Below are 12,652 nucleotides of genomic sequence, written 5' to 3'. Positions count from 1 at the left end.
AATTAAAAAATGTTCATTTCAGGTCCCAAATACATTAGCAGTTAATTTCTCGGGTTCATGCGTAGACCAGGTTTATTACTAACTGCGATACTTGCTTATATGTAAACCCTGGGAGTGTAAATATATTTTAAGAGATCTGTAGTAGGCATCACACAGTGTAGTTTTCAGTTGGGTTGATTTGGCTTGATCATTCTTTGGTCCACTTCATGAGACCGTCACAAAGAGTGAGGACTTTCAGGAGCCATTAAATAATTTGATGAACTTGCTGTGAATGTGGTACATGATGCATAGATAAACTGAAGTCCTACACACAGTGCATTGTCATGTCATCAGTTTAGAAACTATAAAACAAATTAAAACTGTGAGAATACATTGGGTGTAATCCGTATACACAGTGGTCATTACTGATGTCTCCATGCAGCTGACTATAGATTTACTGAGGACAAAAAGTATCTTATCAGTAATAATTAATGGAAGGAGGGAAAAAAAATGATTGCCCGTATGAATTTGTATGCAGACTTTGTTGAAATTTGGCCCCAGTCTTGACATGCACTTTTAGAAGGATGTGTTGTGCGCAGCCATCCCACTAGGGGGTGCTGTTAGCAACAGTGTTAGCACTTGTGTTAGTTGTACAAACAAAGCATTTCAAGTTTCTTTAACCCTACCTCCTGTTATGAATATACGAGTCACTGGCAATATGTAGTCACAAATTTAAATTCCTTAAAATCAATAATATGTATGAAACGAATTAAACTTTTCTGGGTTATTGTGCTTTACGTTTTTTGACTCTGTTGCCTTCTTTTCTTTCTTTACCTTTCCACACTGGATATTTTATTTTCTTCGGGAGCAAATTATGTGTACATAACTTTATAAAGGATAAGTGAAGTGTGAAAGCATTCATGAAAATAAAATGTCATTGCAATGTTTTGTTTTGCATTGTTTTTGTTGCCTAAACAATTATTACACATGAACGTGTAGGGTGATACAGAGTGTGGTAGTCACTCAGCAGCTCACTCAGGTGTCCTTTGAGTTGCACATCTTTGATGTACCAAAGGATGCTTCCAGTGTGCATTATCTCACTCTTTGCACAGCACCGGTTTGTGTTATGGCCCAATAAAAAGAGCCGTTTTTCAGCTGAGATAATAATATTGAGCTTGGTCATTTTATTTTTCTGGAATAATTCTGTTATTGTGTGCAAATACAAATAATTTATGCCTTCTAAAAAAAACTAGTTTGTTTCAAAATGCTATTTTCAAAATCTCTGTTCTTTGATAAAAACTTTAAAATTCATAGCAGGGCTAATAATTTTGTCCACATCTGTATGCGTTCTTCAAACTGGCTTTAAGTAAAAGAGCAGGGCGTATCGCAAGCGGAGTGGGCAGTAGTATCGTGATTTATGAGATGAATCATCATCAGTTTGCAAATTCTGATTCAGAATGACTGACACTGATTTTGAGGATAGAAACAAAGTATCTATCCGATACCAATACCATCGTTGGTATCAATACTATTGATATTTTGATTGATATCAATCAAAATATCGATAGTATTGATACCAACGATGGTATTGATGGTATTGCTACACGTGAGAGGATATCCTCTCACGTGTAGCAGGCAGTGCGACGGCAGGAGGAGCCTCTCGGCCTGGGGCTCGGTCACTCAGGCACAGCTGGCTGCCGGCGGAGCTCACGGGCACATCACTGCAACCCCCCCTGGCTTCTGCTCCGCGGCTGCTGAGTGACCCCTCATCTGGGACTCTCCTCAGCTCTTTCTGGGATAGTGGCGCAGCTGCCCCTCTGTTGGTCTTCCTTGGTCTCTTGTGTTCTGGGGGCCTCTGGATGTCTGGAGTTTTGATCTCCTCCATACCTGCTTCATGCCCTGGAGGGCGGGGCAGTGGCTCCCCACACCCTCTAGCAGATCATTACATGAAGGAACCTTTTAAAAACAAGCGCGTCCATGCTCACAGGTGTACACACGGGTGCTCACACACACAAACTACACCCTTTATGGCTCCTACCTCAAAGCACACTGTGCGCTGTCGATATTACGTGCTGCACAATAATGTTTAATATTTAGTATTTACTGTCATATTCCCATATATCATTGTGATGTTGTTTGTTCTATTACTCTCGTTTTCTTCTGCTTGTTTTCTTTTTTCTTTCTCAACAGGTGATCCAGGTGATCGATATATGTATTTTTTTTTCTGCTTATTCTGTTGTTTTTTGTTTTTTGCCCTTCTCCCCCGTCCATCTTCTCAGCTGTTTTTCTTTCCCTCTTTCTTTCTCCCTTTTCTTTCCCCGTCAAGTCTGTCCCGTATTCAGCAAGTGAAAATAAAATAAACAATAAAAGGTGAATCAAATGGACCATTGCGGCAAAGCTGGGATGGTCAATTTGGTAAAGTAAATCCGTTGGGCATCTTTCTTCGCCTTTAGAGAATAATTCTGATGGCAAAAGAGCCAAACGGGACAGGCAAAAAAAAAAAAAAAAAAAAAAAAAAGGAGGAGCAACTTTATCTGTGCTGGAGTTGGGCGCAGTTTTGATGGCGGGGGTGACCCCGAGCCACCTACAGGCACCAATGTAAACCACTGAGCCACCCTGCTGCTGCCACCAATGCACACAATGGACTCTGCCTTTTTTTCTGTGTTCCTATGATGATCCCTTTTCTTGTGTCTGTGCAGACATCAATCACGTATTGCAGATGAGTAAAGTAAAATGGCAGCTGGGGGCCTTCTTTCTCTTTACGCAGCCAATCACAGGCTTTCTAACACACATACAGCCTGGGAAACTAGGTCAAAGTTCAATCAGAGAAGACGGAAAGTAAGGCAACACTGCAGCTCGGCTCCACGGTGGAGAGGGGAGTGCCGCCGTGCTTTGGAAAGGTCGTGCATCCCTCTGCTTGACAGCTGCAAACAGAGTTTTATTAAATGGTGTTTTGTGTGGGACTGCAGAGGAGGGACATCCTGGCTGCGGACAGCACAGAAGGCTATGTGGGGGCAGGGTTTTACTGGGGTTATAGGTCACAAGTTTCCTGGGTTTCTTTGGCCAGCACGGCGGTGAATGGATGAGTGAGGTGGGTCAATAAAACTGATCTCACTTCAGGTTTCATATTCAGATTGGTTTTTTCTTCCCCAGCGGATGTCGCTTCAGAGGAAAGCTTGTAGATATATGATGCCAAGTATCTACAAGTGCATTGATTATGAGTGGATTTAAGGACGCACATCCGCCTGCGCTCGTGCCCCCACCCCCACAAAGAGGAAGAAATACAGAAAGAAAAAAAGATGCTGTTACAATTTCATGAATGACAAAAGTTTATTTTTTTGTTGTTGTTGTTTTTTTTGCGCTGATGGGTGGTAAAAGGAATACACTGAGATGGAAAATCCACAGAGATTCTGCGAGATTTCTGCTTTATGGGAAGCCCCAGTTGGTTTGACTACACCCATTAAACTGAATGAAGCTCAACACGATCAGAGGTAAGCCGTCTGCTGACAACTGCGGTAATAGAAACGTTTGATTGACAAGGTCTGGACATAAAGTCTGATGCGGCTGTTGATTAGTTTGTCGGCGCCACCTGCGCATTAATCTGAACGCTGTGTGCGGCAGTATTGGATCTATCGGATTACTCAGTCTTGGTGTAATCTGCACACGAAGGCTGACAATAGCTTGTTAAAGTGCATTTGCTTAGGTTGCAAATGAAGGCCGATCTCTTTATTAATCCGCGAAGACCTAAACATGAACCCGCTTACTGTTCAGCAGCCGGCACTGATTGTCTTAATTGCGTCATTAGATTGATTGAGTGCTATTCTTTAATTGAGGGACTCCATGCGCTCATCAGGGCAGCACCAGACGCCGCTGGCGCCACTTCGTGAAAGCAAAGCAAAGCAAAGCAGAGCAGGGCAGGGCTCTCCGGCCTTCTGAAACTTTTAGTTCAGGGATAAAAAGCGAACAAAGATGACCTCCGATGTTGTATCCTGAAATATGGTTTTGGAAAATGGAGCGTCGTAAGTTTAAATTTCCTCCTGCTTCTTCAAACTTTAGTGAAACACGTGGGCCGTGCAGATATCGTGGAGAGAAACCTCTAGAACTGGTGTGGCTCGATCGAAGATTAAGGCTTGATTGTAACCTTTGGGTAATGTGGAGTACCAAAGCTGGCCTGCACTCATGGAAAACTCGGGGTACGTCGGATCATTTGTGAGGTTATATTTCTGAAAAATGAGACTTCACATTGGTGCAAAGGGAAACATCTCCATGTTTTCTCTACGCTGCAGAACAGCTTCGATACCTCTGGCAGCCCGTTGTAACTCCTCAGATAAAGGATTTCCTCGGTGCATCAGCTGGTTAAATCTGATGCAGTGTTCAATTGCACAGGTTAATCGGATTTTTAAATGAGCAGACGGAATAATTTCCTTTAATGTGAAGGAGTGTGTGCACGTGTAACAGATCAGAATCTCTTGGACTGCAACTTTTGAGTGTCAGTGCAGGGCTATAGCAACGTGACCATCCTTTTTGCAATGTCGTGCCTGTAAACCGCCGTTTATCATGTTTAACGTCTTTTTTAACTCTAATATAGAGCCCGTTGGTGTTAATGAGTTTCCTATACCACTAATAATGGAATCCGTTTAAGTAATGATTCATTTTCTGTTTGATTTCCTTGCAGATCGTGCAGACTGGCGGTGTGTGGAAGTGATCCAGTTTATCACTTCCCTCCATTTTTGCCTCATGGTCCTCCAGCTAAGGTGCATCTAGTGTAGTTAGTGAAGTATTCAAAGTCTACTGCCCTAGTTGCCCCTTCTGTCTGGAGGGCTTGTTTTTCAGTTCACTTCAATTTTATTTGTGTAGCGCCCAATCAACAAGATGGCCTCGAGCAGAACCAGGCTCATGTCTGAAATGAGCTTCCCCCCCTTTTCTTTGGCTTTTGTCTTAGCTGTAGGAACCCACTGCAAGATAAAACGTTCAAATAAAATTGTAGTAAAGTCTATAATATGTGAAGTTCATCATGTAACAGAGTTGATATATTCAGTTTATGGTAATTTATTAGTATCTTGACATACCTTCTTTTTTTTAAAAAAAAAAAAACCAAACAAACATAAAAGATAATCTGTCTTCATCTAAGTTTGAACTGTAGTATTGTAAAAGCCAATAATCAATGCAGTTATTCATGTTGACTTAAGAGAATATTTGTGTATAGTGGCTCGTTTTTAGCAAATAGCTCAGTTCTCCAATGCAAGTTTATGAGTATAGTAAAAGATTCTGGAAGCATAACTGAGAACATCTCAGCTGTGCTGATTTATTTATTTTTTCTAAAAAGCAGTACATTGGCTAGTCGGGTACAGTGGTGTGTACTATGCTTTCAGCATGGTGTAAACTTACACTAACCGAAGAGAAAGAGGTGTGGACAATGGAAAAAGACAAATATCTAGATTGATAAATGGATGCTTTAAAGTTGCCCAGGGAGTAGTACCCAACCCCCCCCCCCCCCCCCCCCCCCCCCCAAGTCCCCCAAATATAACACAACATGCCACTGGAACATAGAAGCAATGGTTGCTGGCCATTTAAAAAATAAATAAATAAATAAAAAATCATCTTGTATAAGTGTGAAAGTAGAAGCAGTTGGTGTCTGTCACATGTGCTTCTTTACAGGTCTTTCCTCTGACATCTTCCCTCATGACTTTTCATTCCTTGAGATGAACACACTGTTGTCCCTGCAGTTCCAAAGTGCTCACAGTGCAGGTAGTAAACGCTCATCTACTGCAGTTTGTGCACTTGAGGTATTGCTGGTCACCTTTCCGCCTGTTCATAGCACTTAAACTCAGCTGGGCTTACAGTGAGTTTTGATGGTTTGCTCTCAGCTTCTGAAAGACTCTGCTGTGCAAATCCATGCAAAGCTCTCTGTTTCTCAGAAATGCGACGCGTATGTTTTGTCTGTCCTGAGCAACACTTGAAAGACTGAAAGCCTTTCACAGCAGGCACGAGATGAGCTGGTGCTGCTGCTGTTTCTACTTCTGCTGTGATTCTGCTGTTGTGACACTTGCTGTTTTTAAGATGGATGATTTAAATTTCAACACTTAACATTGTGAATAGTTGAGAAATTTGTTTCACTATCAGCCAGATGTTGAGTCCTGCATTTATTGGATTGTACTAATTTCTGTACAAGTAAAAACTCCCAAAACAACTTTTCTGACTTGATGAACTGTTCAGTCTGCGGAGGAGTTGAATATCTTGTCCTTGTCTGTTGGGCAACGTTTTTGCTGTTGACATGCACACTGAACACTAGATGGCACCATCTCAACTTTAATGCTTGTAGATCTGAGTGAAAGTAAGACTCATTTTAAACTGACATGAAGAAATCTGTATAATGTAACAGTGAGTTTTGTGCTTCGTGCACAACCAGCTGTCTGTATGAACAATCTCCATGTGGATGAAAAATAAACTGCCGCTCATACAACATGTCTTTGGTGTTTTGTGTGCAGCTCCTGGTAAACACTGGTTTAAATGTATAGTGAAACGCACGAGTGATGCACCCCAGTTAAATCCCGTACGGTTAATCTAAAGCGGCTCGTGCAGCGCATTAAGCCCCTCATATTTCCACTCGAGCGCCCACACAGGGCCACTGTGTCAGCGTGCATCACTGAGAGGAGCTCTCTGTACGCGCAGCCAGCTTTACGCCGTGGCGCGCGCTTTTTAAGGAGCGCGCACATGGATTCAGTGGGGGGGCGTTCATCAGTCTGTGCGGAGAGATGACACTCGCTGCTGCAAGTGAACAGGGAGTCATAAGTTTTCGGCATCCGTGTAGCTTCGCCAAGAAGCCCGAGAGAGCAGCTTTGCAGGGCGCACGGACTCTGAGAGGAGGAGACGAGGAAAGCGGAAGGATGCTGATCCGTGTCGAGCCGGGAGCTGCAGCTTCACCTCATCAGCGCAAACGCTGGATCCTTCTGTAACTTTTAGCGCGCTGAACTTTACTGCTGCTTCTTCTACTCTGTCTGCTTTGGTTGAGTGCTGCTGCCCGTCAGCCATGGCTTCCTCACCGGTCCACAGTGCGCTCTTTCTGTGCGCCTTCCTCCAGCTGTTCTCCCTTCCCGGCGGACACGTGCCAAACTGCCAGGAGGTGCGCGCAGTATTTCAGTCTCTGCACCCGGGCTCCAAGTGGGTCCCCGAAACCCCAGTGTCAGGTAACTCTCATTAATAAAGCTCGTAGATACGAGACATTAATGTTTTACGTACTCCTGATAATGTTGTGGGATAGAGCACGTTTCTAACAATCAGCACCAACACATTAAGTCAGATATAGATTTGTAAATATATTTTTTCCCCAGCGGATACTACCACTATAGCGATTCTCTTCTGTCATCGAACCTTTCCGTGTTTTGTTTTGAATGCTGACCTTTTCAGTGAGAGCCAACCCACACACTCTCCATCCCTCTGGCTGAACGTTTACTAACCTGCTCTGGCCGCATTAAGCGGAATATCCTGCTACAAATACGAAACTGAAACTTGTAAAATTTGTTCTTGTATTGATCTGAACATGGAGTAACCTTGCCTTGCACCTCACCTTGATTCGGTTAGTGCTGAAACATTGCAAGATTTGAGTTAGTGTTTTAAGGAGGCAATATCCTAACTTTGGTGCTTGTTTAAATACATGACGGTGGTGAAAAGCTGAGGGAATGAAAGAGGATTAATAGTCAACATGTAGACAGCCATTCCTGTTACATTGTCAGCAAATATCAATTATGTGTGTGATCTGAACTGCAAGCAAACTGGAAGTTATTTTGTAAATGATGCAATGATCCAAACTCATTTTTATTGTTTTTGTTCCATGGAGCTCAACTGTCACTGACTTCTGTCTTCTCTAATGAAGGAATAGATCTGGAGAAGTGAGTTGGCAAAAAACAGAAAAGGTTAATGGTGAAATGATTCAGGTCTTTGTGGACAGAAGTCCATATTTTTGTCATCTTTTGCAGAATGCAGCATGTTGGTGCACTGGAGCCTGTTGCGTGCATTCTGATTCACTATGGAAATGGTAAAAGCCTCTCATGTGTCTGCATCACAGCCAGCCGCAAATGTTAATTAGGTGTTTTAGTGTCATGTCAGCACAGGGAAGTGCTCCAGGTTATCTGTTTTCTCTCCGTTCGCAGCATGCAATACTCCCACCTGATTCAAAGAAGGGTGTTTTTCTTTTTCTTTTTGAATAACACTAAATGTTCTGTAAACATGAAAGAGTGTGGCGAATCGCAAAATACTTCAAATCAAACAGCAGGAGAGAGAGAGCGCGATGCACTTTGAAGCATATTTTGTCATGCTCCTTCTGCCACATATTAATCTCCCATCGTGTAAGGTGCATGCAGCCCTAACCGCTGAGCCCTACATTTCTCCAAGCATCCATGTTTAATCACACACCTTCCACCTAGGCCATCAGGCGTTTTATCTGCCAGCCAAAGAAAGGGGAGGCTAAATATTTCTCTTGGCAGGCAATGAGAAATATTTAGCCTTCCCAAATCTGAGGCTAGGCAGACCAGCTGTCTGTGCACCATCTCTAAGGAATCAGTCTGAGCTGGACACTAACAGTTCATAACCATTACTTTCACTGGAATCAATTCACCAATCAGCTAAAGAACAATCCATCACGGCCAGCGAAGGCATGGTTTGGTTTACTCATCCTCGCTGCAGGTCTGTTGCAGATTAATTGCTTGGTTTATGGCTTATACAGTTCTGTAGAAAATGTGTTCACAAGCGTGTTAAACCTAATGTTCTACTTTGGCTCCCTGAAGTCTGCTGATTGACTAAATGTTATGTCGGATATAAAAAATATGTAAATACAAGAAATGTTTGTATCCCCTGTATCTATGATAGAGGTTAACAGCACTACCCTCAGTGATGCTACACACAACTGATGCTCAATTTGTTGAGCATTGTTAAAAAGACCTTGTGCATGGAGGAAACGTCTAGAAATTTTATTTGGCCTTGAGCATTTTGTCAAATGGGAAAAATATACTGTACATTAGGTCCTAAATATTCAATAATACTCTATAAATACCCCCTTCTCAGCAAAACAATAGCACTTTAAGTATTTTCTCCCCTTAATCAACTGTGCAAGCTGAATTTTCTGAATGCGTTCTGCATTATATTGTTTCAATGCAAAACAGCAAGAGGTAAAAAAAAAATCAATCACTTTCAGCAAAGCAAATATCAGACAAACTCCAGGGCTAATATACCCAGTTAGAGTTCTTTCTCCATTCTCCAACATTTAGATTTAAACGTTAGAAAAATAAGAGTGTACTGTAACACAGCTCCCAATAAAGTAGATCTATAGTACATCCCTGAAGCTAGATTTACCAGCATAAAACTGTTATTTTGGCAGCTACTGTAAACTACAACAACAAAGTTTACTGTAAAACATCACTGTACTGTGATGCAAAGACTGTAACACAGTATTACACTTGCAGCACTTTATTCTGTCTTCATTCTGTCTTCAACATTTAAGCACCAACCCCTGCAGATGAATGTTTGTGATTTATCGCTGTTAACTGCTTGGCCCATTGCTAATCAAACTCTAAATACCATTCTCAGTTTTCAGGAAAACACACCAGTCAAAGTCAGAGTGGAAAATAACTAATAGAACCATCACAAAGCTGCTAAATTAATGATTTCCTCATAAACACCCATGAGTCACTGCTGTAGACAGGTTGGAAACGACCATGCTTCAAGTCTTTGTCACTTACTTCTTCAGTTCTTTAACACTGACTGAGCACGTTGCCGTATATCATGTCATCAGTTTTTACAGCATTTGCATTAAAGTGTAGGCACTTATGACTAATGAAGAATTATGTAACTGTACCTGTATGGTGACAGGTGCCTCTCACATTCACTTCATGTCTTATGAAAAGAAACTGAAGTAATATAGGAAATTAAAAATCCCAGATGTCCTGAAATATCCGCAGTCCCGCTGTATCACAGATACTGGGACTGATGAGATTTGATTTTGGGCTCATGGTAGTGACGCTGAATGGCCCCACAATGCTTTATGTGCAGTGACCAGCGATGGTCCTTAACAGATTTTAAGCACTCTGTAAAGATTTCAGAATGAGCGGCTTATTGGGCATGCTCAAGCTTTTGGTGGAATTTCCATAACTCTCAAATCTTCCACTTTTGTCCTTATGAGCTGACTTTATTATTATTAGTATTATTTTTGGGGAGGACATAAAATCGGCAGTCACTTTTCACACATTTAGTACATTTTTGACCTATTTTTTTATTCATTTTTGGTCATGTCGCATCCATAATATATACTCACCATTAATTTATGCCGAATAAGTTGGAGTCACAGCTACAGCTGCTTGTCATGCAGGCTGATATAACGCGAGTTCTCCGATGAGGCACACAGTAAATGAAAGATTGATGAAATTACTTGTTTAGGGTGGCTAGTTGTGATCCGACTGAGGGAAGTATCACTTTCTACGTGTGTGTCTGTGTGTGTGTGTGTGTGTGTATGGGTGAAATGTAAAGTGGACTGTATCGATATTGAGTATAGTGTGGGGGAGGTGGCTGATTCAGAAACATGTCCGCAGGAAGGCAGAGCAGAATTTCTAATAATGCTGCATGTGGTGCCGGAGGGGGCAAAAAAAGCACCAAAAGACTAAAGTTTTTCTTTCCAAAAGTGTGATTCAAAAGAAGTGAGTGCAGAGGAAGATTACAGCAGGCATATAGAGGGGAAAAAAATCAAAGCTTGGCACATCTGTAGGAGTAGTACCACTCGTGTCTTTGTTGCGGCTGTTGCTGTGGGTGGTTGGATTGGCTGAAGGTGAAATGGAGGCTGGGTGTCGGTTCACTCCATCGTGTCATCACATATGTGTGAGGCGAGGCGCACAGGCAGCGCTGAACACTCACCCCGGGACATGAGCGAGAAAGCGGCTCCACTAGTGACGGCGCTGGCTTGATGATGGGAAGACCTTTTGGATCTCCGACAGCGGCGGTGGGACCTGATTCATGAGAGCAGCATCAGATACTCACGAAATATGAGAGTAACACTCGTGTGCTGGAGGCTGAGATCCAACTAGTTTCAGCAGAAAATCCTGCAAAGAGGTCCTGCAAAGGAGTTTTTTCCTTCTTCTTCTTTTGCTGTGAGCTAAAACAATTATAGCTTTGTGTTGCTTTATAGTTCTCAGCAGGAAGCCATGCAAAACGGTCCCAAATGCCCCTGTTTTAGAAATGACAGCGAATGACTAATAGGTGGATGACTCTGATCTGAAGGAGAAGCCTTTCCAGCTGGTTAAACACCGATTCATACTTGGTTTTATTCAGTTCTTCCTTTTTGAACGGTCCCACTTTAAAGACAGGAGCCTTTTGTTTACTGCCTCATTGTTATGTGCAAAAAGACAAAAAGGAAAAAGCAGAGAACAATGTTGGGCACTTTCACATTCCTGCTTCCAGCTTTCAAACCATTGCTTCATCAAATGGTTTAAAGTGGAGCAGCTCTAAAAATACTTAAAGCCACTTTAATCCCCAGTAGTTAATGATATTATCACTCCTTAGGTTGGTTGTAAATGGCTCTATCTTTAAAAAGTGACACTGGCTTATTTTGCCCCGGAGAGGTAGCCACGGATTCCCACGCGCTTCCACTCGAAACTAGCTGTTGTATAATTTATGCTCATAATGAACGGCTTTTAGCATATTCTATATTTTAGTACAACTTGTTTTTTCCCCCATGGTCGCCATCATTAAGCTTGCATAGTGATAGCTTTCTAATTGGTGCTGAGAAACTTAGACACATACTGTACTGTATCTGTTCCCCAGACTCTGAGTTCCTGGGCTTGTTAAAGATGCGAGGACTCCTCCAGTGTTTGTGTGTGTTAGTGTGAGGACAGGGCCATCGTTTCCAGCAGTGGCCTTTCAAAGGAAACTTTCTGTGAGGGGTAGAGCAGCGAGGATTGTTAGATGAGGCTGTGACAATCTGAAGGGCGATCAATGTGTTTATAAAAGGCATTCAGAGACACTCATAAAAACAGCAGCTGTCCTGCACGTCGAATTACCCGGCCTCCTTTCACAGTATTGATTGAAAGCACGCAGTAATTTAAAGGCGCCACCTTGGACCGAGGTTGCATGCTGGGGAAATTTACATGTAAATTGCTACCTTGTCTTTCTTCATTTTGCGGGAGAGAATTGGCCATAAGGACGCCCAAAATTGACCAATTAACCAATAACAGGCTGATTTTAAAGTTGCTCACAGTGCCCAGGAGCTATTAAGCTCAAGGTAGGTGAAGGAAAACGAGCTCGGAACAAAAGTGCGCGCAGATGAAAAGGAGTAAAAGAGGAAAAATAAGAAAGCAGAGGGGCGAGAAACAGGGATGGAGCCTAAAGCAAAGGGGAGCAGGAGGAAGCTCGTTCCCCGGTGATGTGTCAGTCAGAAAGAAAGCTTTATTTAGACGGTAAGATTTTGTTATTTCTGAAACTCTACGGGGGAATCATCTCCCTCCCGAATCCTTCGCTTATTCCCTCAGTGCTGTGGAACTCGTGTAATGAAACACATTTATCATCTGCAAAACGACAAACGGTGCAGATGAATCTGCCTGTTTCGCCGGAGATAATTGCTAAATCCCCGTCTCTTCTCCGCTCAGGCCGCGCTCGCCTCACCTATGGCGCTATTGACAGCTTAATAATTTTG

The 12,652-nt window shown here is 42.5% G+C and overlaps 1 protein-coding gene across 1 annotated transcript in view; it reads left to right on the top strand.

Annotated features, from left to right (window-relative positions):
• Nucleotides 1-6,703: 6,703 nt before the first annotated feature.
• The window catches only part of gpc3 (glypican 3), a 128,941-nt gene continuing 122,992 nt past the window's right edge, over nt 6,704-12,652 (top strand). The window contains exon 1 of the mRNA XM_006781827.2: nt 6,704-7,166. Coding sequence (XP_006781890.1) covers nt 7,010-7,166 — 157 coding nt within the window. The 5' untranslated portion in view covers nt 6,704-7,009. The remainder of the gene's footprint in view (nt 7,167-12,652) is intronic.

The sequence above is a fragment of the Neolamprologus brichardi genome, chromosome 2, assembly GCF_056152115.1.
Source record: "Neolamprologus brichardi isolate AB-2024 chromosome 2, ASM5615211v1, whole genome shotgun sequence".
Classification (NCBI taxonomy): Eukaryota; Metazoa; Chordata; class Actinopteri; order Cichliformes; family Cichlidae; genus Neolamprologus; species Neolamprologus brichardi.
Note: the sequence above shows the minus strand (reverse complement) of the source record. Positions and strands in the feature narration are given on the sequence as shown.